This window comes from Oryctolagus cuniculus, chromosome 11 (assembly GCF_964237555.1).
Source record: "Oryctolagus cuniculus chromosome 11, mOryCun1.1, whole genome shotgun sequence".
Taxonomy (NCBI): domain Eukaryota; kingdom Metazoa; phylum Chordata; class Mammalia; order Lagomorpha; family Leporidae; genus Oryctolagus; species Oryctolagus cuniculus.
Genome location: NC_091442.1, coordinates 64,648,307 through 64,670,731, shown reverse-complemented (window position 1 = coordinate 64,670,731; position 22,425 = coordinate 64,648,307). Strand labels below are relative to the sequence as shown.

General features: G+C 34.3%; 1 protein-coding gene across 21 annotated transcripts in view; it reads right to left on the bottom strand.

The window, feature by feature from the left end:
• USP15 (ubiquitin specific peptidase 15) overlaps positions 1-22,425 on the bottom strand; it is a 128,112-nt gene that overhangs the window by 27,933 nt on the left and 77,754 nt on the right. For 5 of the 21 annotated variants that reach the window (XR_007919692.2, XM_070052556.1, XM_002711302.5 and 2 more), the window contains one exon: positions 17,138-17,282. Coding sequence is in view for 14 of the 21 variants with exons in the window: in XM_070052556.1 (XP_069908657.1) it covers positions 17,138-17,282 (145 nt within the window). In the remaining 7 variants the exon portion in view is untranslated. Of the gene's footprint in view, positions 1-1,631; positions 1,778-12,504; positions 12,609-17,137; positions 17,283-17,488; positions 17,636-21,099; positions 21,471-22,370; positions 22,409-22,425 lie in introns of those variants that run through there. The other 16 variants (XM_070052558.1, XM_070052559.1, XM_070052560.1 and 13 more) reach the window with 11 other exon arrangements.

Sequence of the window (22,425 nt, the reverse complement as noted above, 5' to 3'; positions counted from 1 at the left end):
AAAAACAAAGCTAATCAAATTGAAGAGAAAGATTCTGTACCACTAGTTCCAATTCTTAAAGCAAAACAGAAAGTTCAAAAAAATCATTGCATTAATCAACAGGTAAATGTACTTGTTAAAAGATTAGACTTTTATTTAAATGTTTAATGTCCTCTTTGCATGTTGTTATGCAAAAATTGTTATGAGAATTTCAAGATTTAAGGGTAAATAACTAAAATACAAATTTAGTATATGGTAGACATTTTGTCATTCTTTAATTTAACCTCTATGATTGAATGGTTGGAATTTCCAGGATACAAGCTACTAAAAAGTTGATTCATTAGGAATAGTAAGAAAGGCTGATGTACGTACAAGTCAATTATTTATTAAGTAGAACTGACTGAGTCTCTTTCTCTAAGTGGCTTTGTGGTTCTCTGCTTGTACCTGCATATATAATTTTATATGAGAAACTGCAAGTAGTAAAAGAACACTTTAATCAGAATTAGGAATCTTAAGACATTTTCCTTAGTTTAATGTATTAAGACTGAGTCTTCACATGCACTTCCCCTCTGCTTAGAATATTCTTCTGTGATAAGAAATGCCTATTTATTCTTTGATACTCACTTTAGCATATCTTCTAAGTATTACAAGTTCCTCAGTGCCTCAAAAAACTAATAGTCCTTTATCTGGGCTAATGTTATACCTTGAAATCACTTACAGTGCACTTAAGAACAAAGTCTATGTCTCACTCACTCTTTTACCCCAGGATCTAGTACAATGGCTACCCAGCTTAACAAAGGTATGTTGAATGAATGAAAACTATAGTAGAAACACTTGCAGCAGCAGGAAAGCACTTCACCAAAATAGATATCTGAACTGCCCCTGCTACAACACTAACTTATCCAAAAGTTCTACAAGTCCAAATCATGCCTGAAGAAGTTTCCTGATGAATGAAAGTAACTATTGTGAATGGCCTAACAATTATGAAGATAAACATATATAACTAAAATTTATGTAAATGAAACATATTTATGAAAGATTGTCTTCTCTAAATCTTCAACCTGGAAAAAGACATAAAAATTTTATAGGGACTGTTTCTAAAGAAATCATTTATCAATGAATATTTGGCTACATGTATACAAATTTGTATCTAGTGCCAATCCTGAAGAATTATTTCAATAGGGAATGCATAAATCACTCAAATATTTTATAAAGTATTAACTCCATGAAAAAGTTTCTAGTTATAAATTTCCTTAACTCAAAATTCTGAAACTAGAATATTATTTGAAAAAATATGAATTTCATAAACTTTCATTATTTACTTGGAAAGATAAGACTGCATGGCACACTTTTCTTTATACACACATGCACAAATTCTATTGCTTTCCTATTACTTTCAAAAAGTTTTTCCCCTAAGTATGTTCTTATCAATAAAACTGATGTTTGTGGAGTTCTCTGAAAAATTATAAATGACACATGTAAGAATTTCAATTTTGTACTTCACTATAAACTGCTATATAGGACTTTTAAAATTTGATGGAGTCAAATTTCTATATATAATCATATCTCAAGTCTGTAATCAATATATTTTAGGAAATGAATAATTAATAGCCATCCCATAACTTGCAATGAATCTGGAATTTCCCCAGTACCTGGAAAATAGTCAAAGTAATCCCCTTCAAAAAGAGAAAGTTGTCTTTTGTAATGCTGAATATGAACCACTCCCTTTCTGTTCAGGTGCTCCAGAATCCCAATTCTCAAGTGATCATGTATGCTCACTATTTTAGTAAACCGGTAACTAGAACAGGAAAGAAAACAAACTTAAATTTTTGATTACCTAAAGCTTTTGAGTTGTGTAACTCATCTTGTAAACTGACCAAAATGTAACATCATTCACAACTCTTTAAAAAATAGCTTCATCTTCAAATTGCCCAATACTAAATATAAAAACCCAATCTAAAATAAGATTCATTCTCATTTTGTTATACTTTAGAAATAAAGCCTGAAGTAATTCACAGTTAATGTCAGGTAGAATATCCTCAATCTTTTTTCTTCTTGATCTTAAAGTAAGGCAGATAAAGAATTTTCAGATATGCCATCTGTCATGACAATAGTATACACATTCTGAAAATGTACTATGTAATTCCAAAACATTGTTAATTTCTAGGATTTGGCTCAAGTTCTGTAATGAGACAGTAAGTGATAAAGGAAAAGTCGGATGTAATCTTTTACCATGAAGTACTTCAAATGTAGGCTTGTCTCATTATCAAGTTGATTTTAAAAATGAGATATTCATTTGCTATTCTCATATTTGTTATTTTTTCCCCAGGAAAGGCAAATCTCATTAGATTTGAGAGATCAACTCCAAAGAGCTCTACTTTTCCAAGTGAATGCAACTAGAGCTGTCTTTTGCTTTACATTTCCATTCTGTCCTCAAGATTTTTAAAAAGAAAAAACATGGAAGTTTAAACGGATACAAGTTTTTTTTTTTAAACTTCTATTTTGGCCTTGGTACCATGCCTGCCCTCTCCCCTCACCAAGTAGTTAATGAATAGCATAGTCCATTTAAAATGTTGAAATTTTACATAAAGTCCAAGTGTTTTTAAGACAGGTTTCTTGAATTGGGCAAAGATGTTGTTCTAGCACTTTATTATATATGGTCTCTATGCTTAAGACATGAATGAAATTAAACTGCACTTAAAATCTCTGCTGTTGTCCCTTCCTTCAAATTTTATGGTATTTCTACTTCACAAACCACTTGAATTCAATGAAGAATTAAGATTCTGAGAATATAAGAACTAATGGAAAACAATTTACAGGTTAGTACTATCAATCCTTCTCCTCATCTCCCATCTGTAAGATTTAGGAAGAACTCTAAATTTCTCAAAAAGACCACAACTCTGTAACTTGTGGTGAGTACATACTGTAGCTAAAGAAATCATGATTATGTAAGAGCCACTGATATTCACATTGCAAGCAGAAAGAAACTGGATAGAGTACCTATCTCTGACAAAAATATGAAAGTCATTGTGCTAATGATTATTACATCACCACCAAGGCCATAAACTTCAGGTCAGGTATATTTACATGACATTTTAAAACTACTAGACTATGATAGCACTTGTCTGATTTAAAATTAAAAAATTTTTAGGAACAGGCTATTCAGCAAAGATTTTATGTTTAGATATTCACTTTATAGGAAGTATGCTAAAACCAAATGATTCTAATAACACTAAGAAACAAAATTGTTTTATTTTTTAAAAACCACAGCATATGAATTTTAGTTTTGATGTTCAGTATATCTCCTACTGCATGAAATTCAGTAATTCATGAGTAATTCAAAACTGCCTCACAATGAAATAAATATGAACAGCAACTTTTTATGTAACAAGACAGCTAAAGAGAAAACAATGGATCTTCATAATTTTTTGCATGCTAAGTCTTTTGCATATTATTTTCAGAAAAGGAACTTTTTTGAATAAATGAGTATTAAGAATTGTATATTTTGTTAATCTTTTAGCTTTCCTGCAAAGGCCTACAGGAGGGAATAGCAAAAAAAAATTTTTTTTAAAAACTTCATCATTATTATATTCTTTAAGCAAAACAACTAAAACATACCTTTCCATATCATTACATTACAACAGACCCATAAATCACAATAAGCTGAACCATGTGATAGCCCAAACTATGAGTGTTTCTAGTGATAGAAGATTGGTTATATTTGAAGGACATAAGCAATAATATCTCTTGTACTTAATATACACTGGAAGTTCTGATTCTGTAGTTGCATTAAGCAAATATACATTGGGGCTGGTGCTGTGGCGTAGCGGGTAAAGCCGCTGCCTGCAGTGCCAGCATACCATATAGGCCCTGGTTGAGTCCTGGCTGTTCCACTCCAATCCAGCTCTCTGCTATGGCCTGGAAAAGCAATGGAAAAATGCCCAAGTCCTTGGGCCCCTGCACGCGCATGGGAAACCTGGAAGAAGCTCCTGTCCCCAGATTGGCTCAGCTCCAGCCACAGTGGCAGCCATCTGGGGAGTGAATCAGTGGATCGAAGACTTTCTCTCTCGCTGCCTCTGCTTCTCTGTAACTCTGTCTTCAAATAAGTAATAAACCTTTTTTTTTTTAAAAGTAAATATATGAGCTATAATTTTTTTTTCAACTGGAGCTATAGTTTTTTTTTTTTTAATTAAGTTTTTGAGTTTAGACAGCTCTAAAATATTATCTGTTAAAGAGTAGGTTCCAAACATTTCCGGTAAAATGATTTTTCTAATTCAGTGCTTCTGAAACCATATGTGTAGAAGTACCATCTTTTTTTTAAAATAATTTCAAATCATCACAGATGCATACTTCTGGAAGATACAATAAAAAAAGCACTAGAAAAATCAAATTAAAATAAGCCCATTTTTCCTAGGTTTAATAGACTTAAAATTACCCAAATTGCCCTATAAGTTTTTGATCACTTAAAATTTCTGTATTTATTTCATTGTTCACCAGCACTGTTTGTCCACAGACATGTCGTGAGAAACACTGTTCTAATGAACTTACTATTGTCGGGTATTATACTAAATATTGGGGATATAAAATAAAATCAAGGACAGCCTCTGTTTTATGATTGCCATGGTGTAACAGTTACTTATCCAAGAGAAAGGGATAGAGAAGGGGGGCAAGTGTGGAAAAAGGCAAGTAGGGAGGAGGTAATAGTATACATAAAGCAGTTTGAAACAAAAAATTCTAACAATTGAAAGCAGACTTGGTTAGGGAGGTAAGCAGGCAGGATCCAGCTTGAGTTTTATTCTGTAAGTGATGGGAAACAGGTTTGAAATGTACCATTATCATAACTAAATAATCATATTTGCTTTTTAAACAATTAATTTGGAGGAGTATACTAAGTGGGTTGGAAAGGGGCAAATGGTGGAACAAAAAGATGATTTAGATTCATTTCAATAGTGCACAGAGAAGATGGTGAAGTAATGAAACAGTGTATTTGCGGCAAAAGAAAGGACAAATGGAAGTGATACTTAAAAGGTGGAAAGAACAGAATTTGGTATAATCCTCAGGTCTTTGACTTGGGTTACCATGTAGATGGTTGAATCTATGAAGTATAAGAAATCAGGATTAGTCTTACAGGACTTGTTGAGCTTGTAATTTGTGGGTTATCTTGGCAGGAACCACCATTTAATAATTACATATTGGAGGGAAACTCAGGAAGCAGAAATTATGATTGAGACAGATTTGCAATTTGTTGGTAAATAAACACATAACAATTTACCAAAGGTAAAAGGGGTAGAAGAAACCCAGCAAACAGCAAGACAAGAATGACCTTTCTGAGAACAATTTCTGTGAGGTGATATGATATTCATGGTGATAGTGATAATTAGTAGTTGATACATAATTTGACTTTGGGCCAAATACTTCAACACCTTATAATAATTTTTACAATGAAGAAACTAAGTTTCTTATCCAAAGTCACATGAGTTACAAATGATATAACTAGGATTTGAATCCAGGTAGTATAGATTCAAGTGAGACAAGGACTACTGAATGGGAGATGAGGAAGTAGGAAGAAAGCAGAGATCATTCTCAAGGTCATGAGTCCTCTTCATTTCACCATCTAATTTAAATATAAAGACTATTGTATATCTGCTGAAAGGAAGGAAGAAGGGAGGTTAAAGGTAGCCAACAAAGAGGAAACAATGTTACAAGTGTCAGGAAACTTAACAGAGGTTCCCTGAAGGTGGTGGCATAATTATGAAAACAGATACATTTTGGTATGGCACGCACTAAGTGGAAAATTGAAAGTATGTTTTATTATTGTTATTATTATTGACAGGCAGAGTGGACAGTGAGAGAGAGAGACAGACAGAAAGGTCTTCCTTTGCCATTGGTTCACCCTCCAATGGCCGCTGCAGCCGGCGTGCTGCGCCCGGCGCATTGTGCCAGGTGCTTCTCCTGGTCTCCCATGGGGTGCAGGGCCCAAGCACTTGGGCCATCCTCCACTGCACTCCTGGGCCACAGCAGAGAGCTGGCCTGGAAGAGGGGCAACCGGGACAGAATCTGGCGCCCCAACCAGGACTAGAACCCGGTGTGCCGCTGCCACAGGCGGAGGATTAGCCTATTGAGCCGTGGCACCGGCCAGTATGTTTTATTATTACAATTTTGCATATAAACTAACATTTTTGTCAAAAACTTTTTTTTAGATACTGAAACTCCTTACAAAGTATATATACTTACAAAAGCCCTAGGAAATATTCATAATAATTATATATATTTATACATAATTATACATCAAATATAATATATATAGATGAGGCAGTATTATCTGGTATACAACTGAGACATCATGGACCAGCATTATATACTGCTCAAATATCAAATGTGGCACATAACTGTGGGATTATGAATCAGCATTATATATTGTTCAAATATTATAGATAGTTCTCTTTTTAGAGTTGGCACACATGTGAAAAAAACCTTAATAGCATATATAAGACATTCCAATATATGTTTAGTGATTGTATAAACAGGATGTTTTCTGCTGAAGCAAAACAGACTTCTGATATAGGGATCTGGATGAGAAAAATGTATGAACAAGCATGAGAAGTAATGCTGTAGTCTTTACCTCTGGTAATTCTCTACTTTATGACCATATGGAAATTTTAAGTCATACCAAATAGAAATATATACTACCAAATGAAATCAAAACCCAACTCTGTGAAACCTCACTTACTTCCCCAATAGCTCTCTTTGTTTCCATGACATTAGGTTCATTATGCTTTCTATTTTATCACATATTATATCTTATTTATTTATATAGGTCTCTCATTCACTAGATCATGAATTTCCAGAGGACAGGCACTCTCTTTTTAACTTCTGCATCACCAATGTCTAGAACCATGCTTAGTAATGGATGTTTGTTGGGTCAGGTAAATAAATTAGCTAATAATAATAAAAAAGAAAATTAATTTAGCTGTTCCTAATTCCTTTGTTCTTTTCTTTCTCCAACACTAAATGACCTGAATTATATATTTTATACTTCTTAAGAACAGTGCTGGAGAAAAATCTCAAAATTTGTACTATTCTAAACTGACGACCCTAACTTCACATAAGATCTCAACACTAGTCTTGTATTTTGAAGATAGTGGAAGTCATCACATAATCAAGACACACTTACATAGGTAACACCTCCCTTTTCTCCTATTATGGCGGATATTTCTTTGTTCCACTCCAATGTTTATTGCAAGCTTTAGTCATGAGATCTCTTTCTCAGACACCCAAATTCAAATGCAATCATTTCCACGATTTTCAATACCTAGATGGCTATTTGCATTTCTGTTCCTAGGTCGATGATCTTGGATGTTTCATTGGCATCACAAACTGAACATGCCTAAAGTGAACTCAGCATCTTTTCCCCACCTGAAATCAACCCATCCTACTGTGTCCCTCCTTCAACCACTATGATTTTATTCAATGGTTATATCCATCATTTTGTACAAGCCAGAAACTAGAGAACACTTGTGGTACCCTTAACCTAACAGTAATTTGAGTGCGTTCTATATGCCAGAAGTAGTAATGGGGTTATAGCAGCGACTGAAAACAAAGAACTTCCACTTATTGATCTTATATTTATATATGTGTGTGTTTATTTAATTGGGAGTAAGGAGATATATACAAACACAATTTCTGTAAAGAGTGTGTCAGTGTGTCAGATGACCATGTGTGCTGTACAGAATGCAGGGAGAACAGTTACTATTTTAAAAAGGGTGTTTGGGAAGCTACCTGATAAAAGACACACAATCGAAGTGAAAGAGTAAAGATATAAATACTTAGAGAGGGATATTACAGGTACAGGAAAATGGAAATTCAGAGACTGTTAAAGAGGAACATTCTTGCTGTGTGTAAGGATGGAGGGACATGGGCATGGAGGAAAGGAATTGGTAGCAAAGGAGGCAGCAGCAAGTCAGATCTTATAAAGCTTATACTTTCTCTTAAAGACTTTGGCTTTTGCTGAGTGAAGCAAGGTAGTTGGTAATAAAGGCAAAGAGTAAAAATAAATATTTAATGTTTGAAAAAGATTGGTGCTAATATAAACACAGGCTGAAGGGGTTAAACAGAAGCAAAGAAACCAGGTAGAAGTTAAACATAATATATTAGGTCGCAGAACCTTCAATTCCTTTTAAACACACTCACATTCAAATTCTCCTCATATGATCTGGCTTTTGTCTACTTCTTCAATTTTTCCTAATGCCCTAAATACATTTTTCCACATATTACTCTTTGAGTTCTTCAAACTTCGCCTCTTAGGGATTTTGCACTTGCTTTGGTTCCATCTAATAACTCTCAGCTACCTTTAACTCAACTAACTCCTTGATCATGATTCAAATGGTACTTTGGGTGAGTATGATAACCCAGTACAAATTTGTTGCTCTATAGGCTCCTGTTATTTACTCACAACATTCCACTTTTTTCCCTTCATGAGGCTTATGATAATTTGTGATTGACTTCATATTTATCTCCCTCCTCCCAAGTAGACTGTAAATTTCAATTTAACAGTTCACCACAGTATAATTAATGTCTATCAGAGTAAAAAGCATTATTAGTAAGCCCTAAATATTTGCTGATAAAATAATTTCAAGAATATATCAAATGGAGGCCGGTGCCGTAGTGCAGTAGGTTAATCCTCTGTCTGTGGCACTGGCATCCCATGTGGGCGCCGGTTCGAGTCCCGGCTGCTCCTCTTCCAACCAGCTCTCTGCTGTGGCCTGGGAAAGCAAAAAAGTAGAAGATGGCCCAAGTCCTTGGGCCACGGCACCCACATGGGAAACCAGAAAGAAGCACCTGGTTCCTGGCTTCGGATCAGCTCAGCTCCGGCTGTTGGGGCCATTGGGGAGTTAACCAATGGAAGGAAGACCTTTCTCTCTGTTTCTCTCTCTCTCACTGTCTGTAACTCTACCTCTCAAATAAATAAATAAAATCCTAAAAAAAAAGAATATATCAAATGATCACCTACAATGCTTTGAAGATAATGCTCTGAATGATTTCAGATTTTTGAAAGTCCACCTCATCAACAAAATAGTAAAAATATTCACCAGTGATGCTCAGAAAAATAAAAGAAATTCTAAGAGGAGTGCTTAAATAGCTTTGAACACTCATCATCAAATGAGTAAGTGTGCATATAACTTTTTAGAGAAACTGCTTTGAATGATGCAATACTACTACTTCCTAAGGGGATAATTGTATATTATGGAAGCCATTTATTTAGCAATTACATAAGAGCATTTTTAGTGGTTAAAAACATTATGAATATGCTTAATGTCAGAGAACTGTACACTTAAAAATGGTTAAAATGGTAAATTTTGTTATGTCACCAAAATAAACCATATTTAAGGGCATTTCTTATAAGTTGATTACTATAATTTTGAGGAAAAAATATATTATGTCACATTCTAAATAGAAACCTAGTTTTAATTCATTTACTGACTTGTACTAGAGACTGGGAAATCACTTAAACTTTGCTTGCCTCAGTTTTCTCATTAATGAAGTAGAGATACTTATGCCCAAACTCATAGACCTCAGTGAAAAGGAAATTAAGAGAGTGAAACTGATATGAAGAACAATTGGTATTATGCAAAGAAGGGTCCTGCTATTAGCAGAGGCTGAAAGATTAAATTCTGGGCTATTAATGCTTCAAAATGGGTTTATATGAGAACTAGCCATTCATTATTAATTGAACAATGGTTCCAGTAACCAACTCATTGATGCTCTCCCTGCTTGGAATAATACGATTTATAAATAACTTCTAAGAAGTGATTGATAATATTTAGTAATTGATTCCCACATATATGGTACTGAAATACTGAATTGAAATATATTATTTTCAAAGTGATAGTGACACTAATGAAGTAATCATATGTAACAAGCATCATCACAAACTAATCCACTTACAAACCAAAAAAGAAAGATCCTCCGCCTGTGGCACCAGCACCCCGGGTTCTAGTCCTGGTTGGGGCACCAGGCACTAGTCCCGGTTGCTTCTCTTCCAGTCTAGCTCTCTGCTGTGGCCCGGAAAGGCAGTGGAGGATGGCCCAAGTGCTTGGGTCCCTGCACCCGCACGGGAGAATAGGAGGAAACACCTGGCGGCTCCTGGCTTCAGATTGGTGGAGTGCCGGCCATTTCGGCCATTTGGGGAGTGAACCAACAGAAGGAAGACCTTTCTCTCTGTCTCTAACTCTGTCAAATAAAAAAAAAAAAAGGAAGGACGGAAGGAAGCAAGGAAGAAGATGGCCTCAAGATGAATGAAATTAAAAGAAAAAAACCTTAAATAGATGAGGGACTTTTGGTAATCATGGATTTAACTTATGAGACTCTAAATGAAATTTAAAAGAAATAGGCAAAAGACAACAAGGTCCTAGGAAAGATTTAATGTAGTTTTCACTTTTTCAAGAATCAGTCCAATCTCCTTATATTTTCTAATGTTATTCAATAATATTAATTTATAAAAATTTAGAATATAAGCCCAAAACACTTTAGTATCATCTGATCAACAGCGTTTCATGGTGTTACTACTCACTGAGGAAAAAAATATCTTAAAAGATTTTGACCTTAAGAAAGGAAGTAAGCTGTTTGATTTTAAGTAGTACGAGTAAACTTTTTTTTTTTTGGTTAGGGGGTTGGAAGCAAATCTGTAGTTCCCATTATGTTTTCCATTCATATACAAATAAAAGCCCTTGGAATAATTATTCAAACCAATACAGGATACTTCTGTCAAATTATAACTGCTGATTTAAGATGCCATCCCTGTAATGCAATAGTCATCCCACTTCCCTTGGTATCTGTTTGGGACAGGTTTCACAAAACCCACAGGTACCAAAAATCCATCGATGCTCAAATCCCTTACATAAAATAGCACAGTATTCGCATGTTACTTACACAATCCTCTGGTATACTCTCAATAGTCTCTAGATTACTTATATAACATCTAATGCAATGTAAATGACATGTAAATAGTTGTTACATCATCTTGTTTAGGGAATAATGATAGGGAAAAAAGATCTGCACATGTTCAGTAGAGGTGCAACTTTTCTTTCCTGAATATTTTCTATCCACATTTGGTTAAATCTGGTGACGAGGAACCTGCACATATTGGGTATAGGGGAACACAACTACATTATTAAACTTGTATTCATCTTTTATAGCCAGGGTAATGTTAAACCATTTTGATTTTAGAATAAAAGGTAATTATCTAAAACTCTTTAAAATAATCTCCTTCTATGTCATGACTCCATGTCATTTTTACCATTATAGAATTTGGGATAGACAGAACATTTACCAGTCTACATTAACACAAAACTAGAAATGTTAATCCTAAAGAAGTTTGCTTACTAACTACAAACATGAAGAACAGACAAAGCAGATTGTCTTGTCTCATCTGAGATTAAGAAAGGCAAATTTTTATGACAAATTGTTTGCCAGTACACAAAGGAAAAGCATTCTCTTTGAGATACCATTTCTGCCCTAGTTGTGAATATGACATTCTTATAAAATTATACTACATACACTTTTTTACTAAAATCATCTGCCTCAGAATGTAGGTTTTCCTTTTCCAATCTTGTTTCTCCTTTCAGAAAGGGATACTTGTCCCTCTAATCTAAACAAAGGGAAAAGTCAAACACTGACATCCATGTTCAGAGAGTGAGTGATTCTGATGCAATTAAAACTGTTTTCCTTATTTTTGTTTTTGCTTTTATCAAATAGAAATACCTGACTTAGCTGTCATCGGACAGAAGATTCAACATATTTTTTAGGATAGTTTGCTATGCAATTTTTGGCACATAATGTTGAAGGAACTCAAATAACTGGGATTAATAGCCTGAGTTAAACTAAAAAATTTGGCCTACAAAGAAGTAGTTCAAATTTTTAGTTAGCCACATTCTCTCAATTTATCAGAACAAGTCATTTTCTTTAAGATCCTGAACAGTTTTTAAAGACTGTTTAATGTCTTGGGGTGAAGTTTTTTGTTTTAATTGAAGCTTTACTCACTTAAATAGAACGTTGGTAGTTTGAATAAAATAAAAGTTTCATGTTTGACTACGTTTCTGAGAATCTGTATTCTAATAAATGCAAAAGTTTCAAGTTGACAGCAGGGTAGCATTATATTTAATTCTAAGCTATGTAGCAATGTTACATATAAATAATAGCTTTAATAATGACTTATTCACTGTTTTACAATGCAATGAAGTTCTAGCTTTTTAAACAATGTTATTTCTATGTAGTATTACTTTCTTTCAAATTAAGTCTCAAAGAAACCTTCTATTTAACCTTCTGCTGAATACACGGAATAAACTTTTTCCTAATTCAACATATCATAGAAAACATCTGACTTTGAAATTGCTCGGAATCCCAGTTCATTTTATATTTTATGACAATAATGAACAAATCCTTGATTACTATCATTTCTTCCAGTGATGTCCTAGAATTTAAGGAGCCCTATGATGTCCAAGTAAAGTTTTAAAACAACCATCTTACGCTGTGCTGCTTTCCAGTGGAAAAGACCACATCACTCCCTTGCTTGAAATCCATCTGAAGAGTTGCTTCTTCCAGGAAGCCAATCATGAGCCTCCTAGGTAGGCCTTGACAATGAGAAAGACAAGGGTTGGAGTGCTCCTGAATCTTCTGAACTAATGCTAATTAAAATGAACTCCAATAACATAAATTCTAAAACCTAGACATTCTCTGGAGGGAGCAATAGATTTAGGGTACTATAGAACTATTTTGTTATGTTATGTATACCACCAGGACACAGCGGTATATACCTATAAACCATAACTGCAAGGTGAGGCTGAGGTGAGGGGATAACCTGAACACAAGAATTTTGAGTTTCGGAGTGTCTTACAGATTGAATACCTATGAACAGTTCTACTTTATTATGTCCCTTGCTTATCAGGTTTGCCTAGGAAGAACACAGTTCAGGATAGAGATTAATACCACAACTGCGATAATACTAAGGAGGGAAAAACATATTTTGTTCTTCTCTGATCATAAGGTCTAGTCAAAATAAGACTTGTAAGAAAGAAGAACAAACATAGGGCCCATGGAAGACAGAATCTTTCCAGAGCTACTGTGCTTAACTCCGTGAATTGAAAAAAAAGGGGACAGTATGACTCCAGTATCTATTCAGTATTTATGATGTACAAGACTATTCTAAGAGCTTTATATTCTTTGTCTCATATAAAATCTGCAATACAACTAAGATACGGTTACCACTATTTTCTAGTCATCTTACAAGAAAAATTAGTAAATAAACTGTCAAAGTTAACACAGTTAAGAAGCAGAAAAGCTATGCTTTCCTAGGTAGCCACAGACTGGGCTCAACTATATTATTAATATTTTATGCATGAGTTTGTGTGCTTAAAGCCAGAGAATGGTTTTCAACTTGTTCTCAGAGTCCTGGATCCATGAGAATTTTTTGAGGATATCAAGGAAAATAATGGAAAGCATATGGAGTTCTGGGCACTCCACCCAACCAAAGCAATTTTACTATCTCTGTTCAAATACTGTGGATACAATTAAACTTTCCTCATAACATTTAAAGACAGGTTTTAATGCTGAAAACTAAAAAGTTTGAAAATCTTATTATTTAGGCTGTAATCTTTATAAGGTCAAGATCTACTTAAAAAAATCTCCCAAATGAGGGAAGGTACTTATAAAAGTTTGTGGAAAATGGAATAAAAATTTAAGTTTTGGTACCAAAACAATTGAACAATTTTAACAATGCGTTTTCCATGAATTTTTTGAAGATCCCTTGTATACATGGATTTCAAATGTTTTCTCATCAAAATAAACTTACTTTTAAACTCCATCTTCCATGTACTTTTTGAAGTACCCTTGAATGCTTAGCACTAAATAAATATTAGCTTAATAAACTGAAACTACATGGCAGCACTATAATCACCAAGAAAAGCTAATACTCATTCATACCATTTGTTATATCAGAGAAAATCTTGAGTAGCACATAACAATAATATTAAATCACACTTAGGCTTGTATTGCTTAGTTTGTAATCATAGGCAACCAAAAAATTTCACTATTCTCAGGATGGCTGATAGGCTAAGCATAAGCCACTTTCACATAAAAAACAGGCCTGCTTGTCACAGTCATTTTTTTAGATATATCAATAACTGTATCATCTAACATACTAAAATGATTACCATTTTTAGGATAATTGAATTAATAGGTTACATTAAAATTCATCACCAACAGAAACATTTCTAATATTGTCTGAAGATCATAAAAACAATTTCTTTTAAAGTTACAAGGAAGCTTGAAAGAAAGCCTAACTGTGGAGCCAGTATCTGAAAAAATATCAGAAAGTAGCTGTTATTTACTTATAACTCTTTTCACCTGTGGACCTATGAACTTAAATGGATGTTCATGAAACAGGAATAAAGGCTACCAGCATCGTTCAGTATTTCCTCTCACTGTGAATTTTCAGCTTGAGAGCTGACATTTAAATTTTTCAGCTTGAGAGATGACATCGAGAATTTTTATGAAAATAAACCTAACGTCCTAGATTTCCTAATTGTGGGTTTGCATTAAAAACCAAAAGCTATAAAAATAAAGTCTAATTTTTCTCTTCAACTTGTTTTAGAGTTGGTTTTCCAATTAAGATAAAGACATGAAATGATATCCATTGCATAAAGTACTCATTGCTGAAATTTTTAATCAAAAAGTTTTCTTTATGATCATTACTATAAAATTATAAACCATTACCCTTATGACATTTCAGATGAAGGTCAGCAATAGATATACTGATTTATTACAGTAAAATAGCTCCGAACAAAATCAAGATGAATAAAACAAAATTTCTCATACCTTAAACATAATAGATAATATACAAGGAAAGTAAATAAATGCCAAATCTAGCTCAATGTGGTTGGTTAAGAGATTTAATTTTAACACTCATTTTTCAGACGCTAGTTATCCCTATGGAGATAATACTAAACAGGCTACATTGAAGGCATAGAAACAGAATGGACTTTTTTTTTCCCCACAAGGAATTTAGTCTGAATGTTGATCAAAACTTTCAATGAATTATTAAGCCTCTTTTCTCTTCTGACACACATAAATTTCTCATGCCTATACCATTAAAAACATCTTTTGAAAAAGCACCTAGATTGGTTTTCTATACCAAAATATAATTAAAAAAAGGCTTTGGCACCAAAATAATTTTGGCAGTGCAAGGATAAGGATTTAAATAAAAATTAGTATGACTTGGTAATCTAAGAATAGGGATTTTTGTATCCACTGTTTACATAATATATTTTCTAGAGATGGTAATGAAGATGATTTTTAGTGATCACGGAGAATAGTCTAAACAGAAATCCAAACTCAATTATAATTTGCTTTCCCAATCTATCTCTGAAAGCTTAGTACCAATGTCCTTCAGTTTTTTATCTAAAGAACTATCAGGATAATAATACATTTTGCCTTGTTCTCTAAGATGGCCTTCTTTTCTATCCTTCTAGAAAAATAAAGCAAAAATTTAAAATGTCTTATATTTAACTAGTGCTAGAATCCCAGTACTAGTTTTGAATAAAGTAACTCACTTTATGAATTGTGTTATTCATTCATATATTTAATGGAAGAATTTATTAACCTATATAATATTTGTTTCAGCAAATATGTTATTTTCCCAAGTGGCTCAGCAGCAAACCAACAAAGGAGAGACTGATGATATAAGCCCCCTCTTCTCTAGGTTCTAAAAGGTTGATAATTCTCAGACTACAGAATTCTGATGGTAAAATTTTAATCTTCTAAGAATGTTATAAGGACAAGTCTATTTTAGGAGATAGCTGGATTCATGACAATGTTCAAAAGGTCATTTAGAATACTGGACAGTAGAGACATCCTTTTCTCAGTTAATCAAAAATTGTATTAACATCCTTATCAATCCATACTCTACATTTAATCTCTATCTTTGGAAGTTCCTTCCTTGGAATAGGTGATTCAGTATTAAACTATGAATACAGAACAAAACTTCAGATTTTAAACTAAAAATTCAAAATTCACCAAAAGGACAAAAAGTATTAAAATCAAATATCAAGAATGTTCTATCATTATTTGGGTGCTTTATTTTTTATTTTTTATTTTTTAATTTTTTGACAGGCAGAGTGGACAGTGAGAGAGAGAGACAGAGAGAAAGGTCTTCCTTTTGCCGTTGGTTCACCCTCCAATGGCCGCCGTGGTCGGCGCGCTGCGGCCAGCGCACTGCGCTGATCCGATGGCAGGAGCCAGGTACTTATCCTGGTCTCCCAATGGGTGCAGGGCCCAAGTACTTGGGCCATCCTCCGCTGCACTCCCTGGCCACAGCACAGAGCTGGCCTGGAAGAGGGGCAACCGGGACAGAATCCGGCGCCCCGACCAGGACTAGAACCTGCTGTGCCGGCGCCACAAGGCGGAGGATTAGCCTAGTGAGCTGCGGCGCCAGCTTATTTGGGTGCTTTTCAAAACAGAATTTTATCTATAAAGGAGAAACTGAATAACCAGACCTCATTTTATATACAGTGATAATGATAAAAATTAACCTTTCATTTCTTCAGAATCAAAGATGAGACTATTTAACAAGTTAAGTGGGAAGAGGGTATAGAGTAAAACAGAAAGAAAAAAAAGCTTTATGGACATATAAAGGAAGGGGAAAGGGCAGGAATTCCTTATATTCTCAAATTAAAAGACCTTTATTGGAGGGCAATTTGTTATAATACATGTACAAAAGGAGGCTCACAAAGTTTCCCATTTCTAAAATCTGAATTTCTCATTAAGCTTAAAAAAAAAAAAAAGCAACAGAGTTTAGAGATCTCACTAGCTTTTTTCTCCCTTCTCAGGGAAACTAAATTTTCTATTTGGAATTATATTTTTTAATGAAGTGACATTTAATCTTTTACAATACAATCATCAATCACATGTCACCTAACTGAGGAAAACAATACTACCAGCAGAATGAATGAGCCAAATGTGTATGCTAAAATCTACCATTAGAATATAAACACTCAAAACACACATAATACTCATGTTCTGACATGAAAAACCCAATTCTATTGTTTTTATACAATATGATTTAATGATTTCTAGGAAAAACAAGTTTCACTTTGGAGAAACCTACCTGAATAGCTGAGTTCATGAAACATGTATTTCCCAAGTTACTTAGGCCACAGAGGCCTGGCTGTTCATTGTTTCTTCCAGGTTCTGAATAATCATAGTTCTTATAAGCAGTATATGATGGGAGACAGTAATTTGAGTTTTTCACACTGGAAGAAAAAAAATTTCATCATGCAGCCAGTTATACTAAAATAGTTATAATGAAGGGAGCTTTAAATGAAAGTGATCAATTATAATTTCTTTCATAAAGCACTTAATTCAGGTACTTTTTAAGACATGAATCTCAAAAAATTAAGGTACATTTTATCCAATCAATAAAATTATTGCATTATATATTACACCAACCAATACAAACCACTATTATATCTTTCTACCCTTGATTAGCTGGAGCAGCTTCACAGCTTGCTCCATCCTTCATTGCTCCATCAAACTTAAAACATTCAGATTTTAAACACCACCCACAGCAATAAATCATCTCATTTATAGCCCTTTTGCATCCTGCCACTGTAATAAAATGAGGACAGTAACAGGAAGAGTTTATGCTTTAGTTACAGGTGAGAGAAGAGATTTCCAAAACCACTGTGACATCACTGTTCTGATGTATTAAAGATTCTATCTATAGTTTCTATGCTAGACCAGCAAAACCAAGTATTCAAATGTGGAAAAAATAAACAATCCTGCGATCAGGAATTCAATTATTCTCCTATAAGCAGGTACGATCCTAGTATTATCTTCCTTTTCTTTCTTCTTGTTTGTTAGAATAATGCAATTTATTTAACTAGATAAATATAACCTTAGGATAATTTTACTACTGGTATCATAAATGTTAAACCCATGTTTTAAAATTAAGAAAATCAGGATACTTTTAAAGAATAAAGAAGCCAATAAATGAGTCCTCTTTTATATAGCACATCTCTGGAGAAGAAACAGAAACAGATCTTCCATCCACTGCTTTACTCCCCAGATCCCTGCAGCAGTAGGGGCTGAAGCCAGGAACTAAGAGCCAGTAACTCAATCCAGCTCTCCCAAGTTGGTGGCAGGAACCCAAATACCTGAGTCATTACCAAAGCTTCTCAGGGTGTTATTAGCAGGAAGCTGGGTTTAGGAGCCAAGGCTAGGTATCAAAACCAGATACTCTTAATATGGGACATGGGCATCTTAACTGGTGTTAAGGCCAAACACTTGCTCTTTACTTAATTTTTAATAGAATCTCTCTCTCTCAAGATTTATTTATTTATCTGGAAGTCAAAGTCAGAGAGAGAGAGAGAGAGAAAGACAGAGAGATCTTCTATCTGCTGGTTCACTCCCCAAATGGCCACAACGGCCAGCGCAGGCCTAAGCCAGGTCCCAAATGGGTGCAGGAACACAAGCACCTGGGCAATTTTCTGCTTCTCTCCCAGGCCCATCATTAGGGAGATGGATTGGAAGCAGAGCAGCTGGGACATGAACAGGTGCCATATAGGATGCTGGTGTCTCAGGTGGCAGCTTTATCCTCTACACTATAACCCCTGCCCCTAATAGGATCTCTTACAAAATATTTCTGATGGATACTTTAGATGTGACTCAATAGAATACTTTGTTTATTCATTAGAACAAACCTGATTGAGAATCATTTATTAAATTTGATGCTTTAGTAATGATGCTAAAAACAAATGATAATATAAATAAAATTTTATAAGTAAACACAACGAATCAGTAATTTCAACAATCTCAACTGGCTACAATTTATTCCTGGTATTACTTTTAAAGTTTTTTCCAGGTTGCATTATGGTATAGTGGGTGAAGCTGCCGATTCCAACATCAGCAATCCCATATGGGTGCTGATTTGTGGCCCAGCTGCCCCATTTCCAATCCAGTTCCCTGCCAGTGTCCTGGGAAAAGATGGTCCAAGTGCTTGGGCTTCTGCTAACCACATGGGGGACCCAGATGAAATTCCTGGCTCTTGCTTGGCCCAGAGCTAACCATTGTGGCCACCTGAGTGAACCAGCAGATAGAAAATCTTTGTCTATCTCTTTCTCTATGTAACTCTTTCAAATAAATAAATAAATCTTAAAAAGTTTTTCCTTATTTCAAATATTTTATTAGCTCATATACTATACATTCACTTTATTATATAATTTTAATGGAATAATGCCGCTGCCTGTTCTAAGAACGCATTTACCAAACACATGTACACATACACACTAAACAGGTAAACCACAGAAACTTCAGCCTACAATTATACACAAAAGGCTAGCTCCGTAATGTTTTGCACTGTCGTTCTGCCATAAATGAAAAAGCCCAACTCCCCAAAAAGTGATCTGCCCTAAGATTAAACGAACATAGCAGACTCCAAAGGAGCACATCTCTGGTTAATTCAAATATACAAGTTTTCATCTTGTAGGTATTTACTTGATCTGAGCTAAAATAAAAAATATAAAGCAAAATTATAGAATTCAAGTATCTCCTTTTTTGTAGATTATTTCCTCATGATTGGTATTTTATTTTATATTCATAGTAACTAATAATGTGCAAAACACCTACTAGCAATTTGAAATATGGCCATTCATGATTTGATTATAGAATCTGCTATGGATGCACACAACAAAAAGCTGAAGAACAACCAAAAACCCTTTTCTCCTTGCATTAATACGAGTTGTGCTAAAAATTAAGGCCCTCTGTACTACTAAAACAAGTAAAGCCTTTATTTCCTACACATTCTATGCTTTACATATATTCTGGTTCTAAAATTGTAGTAAAATTTAACCAGCCAGACACAGGAAAAGTATGTCCAAATACATGCTAATGCTTACACACATGCACAAACACACAGACACACACATACACATACCACACAAAGCCAAAAAGCACATTTATATGCTCATTCTGTGAGTATTCAGACATCCATCTCTTCCCACATGCAATGCAGAAGGATGCTGCAAGCCCTACTCTTCTTTGCAGCAACATGGTGAAACTTGATGGGATAGGAATTCTTATTTGCAAAGTAACTTTTGAGTCTGGGTTTTAAAAACTGGAATCCTTAAAGGAAATCTACATTTGGTCATTTGTAATCCATGTCAGGTATGTTTCAAAACAAACGTTAAACTTTGTCATAAAATTACCAAAAGCAGCAGCTGATTGTATTTTAACACGACACACAGAAAGGTAGGCCCTTGAAGATAATCTACCTCTATTACTTTCACGACTATTTTTGCTAAGTTTTCCTACAGATCTTTCTTTGAGGTTATGCTATTTTGCAAGAACAAACATTTTACAGAAATGTTACTGAGAATCTTAATTCTAGATTAATTCTGTATTATAAATCTATGCTATTTAATGATGACACATTAAAAATGCAACAATCTTTTGTAATCTAGAACTTTACCTTTCAATAAAAATTTTAGATTGGCTTTTCAATTAGTACTGACATTTGACACTACAAACATCATAAATATATAATTTAACTCTGATAACTATAATTATGCTCACTTTGCAGTTAGTGAAATGATGCTTTCAGCTAAGTAACTTATCAAGACCCACTTGGCTAGCTCTGGTGGTCCTCAAAATCCACAGTTCTCGTGGATAGCTTAATCTCATACAGGGAATAATTTCCCCTGCAAATAAAAGATTTAAGTGAATGAACAGATAAATAGAAATGTGTTCTGATGTGGAATAACAAAGTTGAGACAACAAAAATATTTTTAAAGGCAGTGTTAGTAATATACCAAAGCAAATATACCAAGAGAAAAATGTAGGTAATAGAACTATTACTAGATAAAAGAATCTTGCAGATACTGAAAATGTACATAAATTACAACTGAAGCAATAACAAATACCTATGGATTCACATGTAAATTACTACATAAAGCCAAAACCCCTTTGCATTCCAGAAATTAATTTTTCACAATTATTAGTTTTTAATAAAGCTTTTATTATATGTAAATGAAATAGTTCCAAGTACACTTTGTTATTACCTTTGCAACAATATTCTTATTTTTTTTTTTTTTTTTTTTGACAGGCAGAGTGGATAGTGAGAGAGAGAGACAGAGAGAAAGGTCTTCCTTTTTGCCGTTGGTTCACCCTCCAATGGCCGCCGCAGCCGGCGCGCTGCGACTGGCACATCACGCTGATCCGAAGCCAGGAGCCAGGTGCTTCCCCTGGTCTCCCATGCGGGTGCAGGGCCCAAAGACTTGGGCCATCCTCCACTGCACTCCCGGGCCATAGCAGAGAGCTGGCCTGGAAGAGGGGCAACCGGGACAGAATCCGGCGCCCCGACCAGGACTAGAACCCGGGGTGCCAGCGCCGCAAGGCGGAGGATTAGCCTATTGAGCCGCGGCGCCGGCTAAATATTCTTATTTCTAGAAATGAAAATTTTATATCTTAGTAATGCATAAATGTAAGATTGCTCAAGTCAAATCGGTAAACACATTTCATATAAACTCACAAATCATAATTACTGGTTTTAATATATAATTTATATTTGTAGGACATTTTCACATACATGAAGTTTCAAAAAATGTACTTATCTACAAAAGTCACTACCTATTTCACACACTTTTAATTAAAGAAATTATGCTCTTTCCATCTGAAGTCTTAAGTTACTACTTATTTCAACAAGGTCAATAAAAATTGAGAAGTTCTATATAAAATAATTGTTTACATAAAGATGGTGATATTTACTAAAGCTTTTAAAGGCAAAAACAAGCAAAATAAGCTTTCCATTTCATCAATGCTTTAATTCCATTCCTAAGAAAAGTACTCATAGAAGTTACTTTTAAGTTCAAAATGATCACAGAAAAACTGAGCTTTCTGCTATTGAAAGTGCCTAACAAGAAAGGACTGTTTTATGTCTAAGTTAGACAGATAAACTTAAAAAATAATCTAGTCATAATAGAATCATCAAACATGTTCTAAAACTTAAGACTCCAATTCCTCAAATTAGTTTCTGCAATCAGAAGTTCTGAAATTAGATAGTACTGTAATATTTTTACTATGAATGGGAAATAAGACAAAAACAAACACACCAGACCACATACACTAATACAAGGTTACTTCATAAAAGTTCACAGAAAAATGTAACTAAAAGATAAATTTTGGTGCCAAAAACTCTGAAATTCATATAGTTTTAATATGAATTTCTATGAACTTTTTAAAGACCTCTCATATAGTAATTCTGATCAAATACAGTTTATTTCCAATACAGTCTACAAAGAAACTTAAAAATCTCTCCAAAGCATGACTACAAATACATATTATACCTGTAAATGAATTCTTTTATAGTAAATGTGGGAGCCACCTGCAATTGGTAGAAAG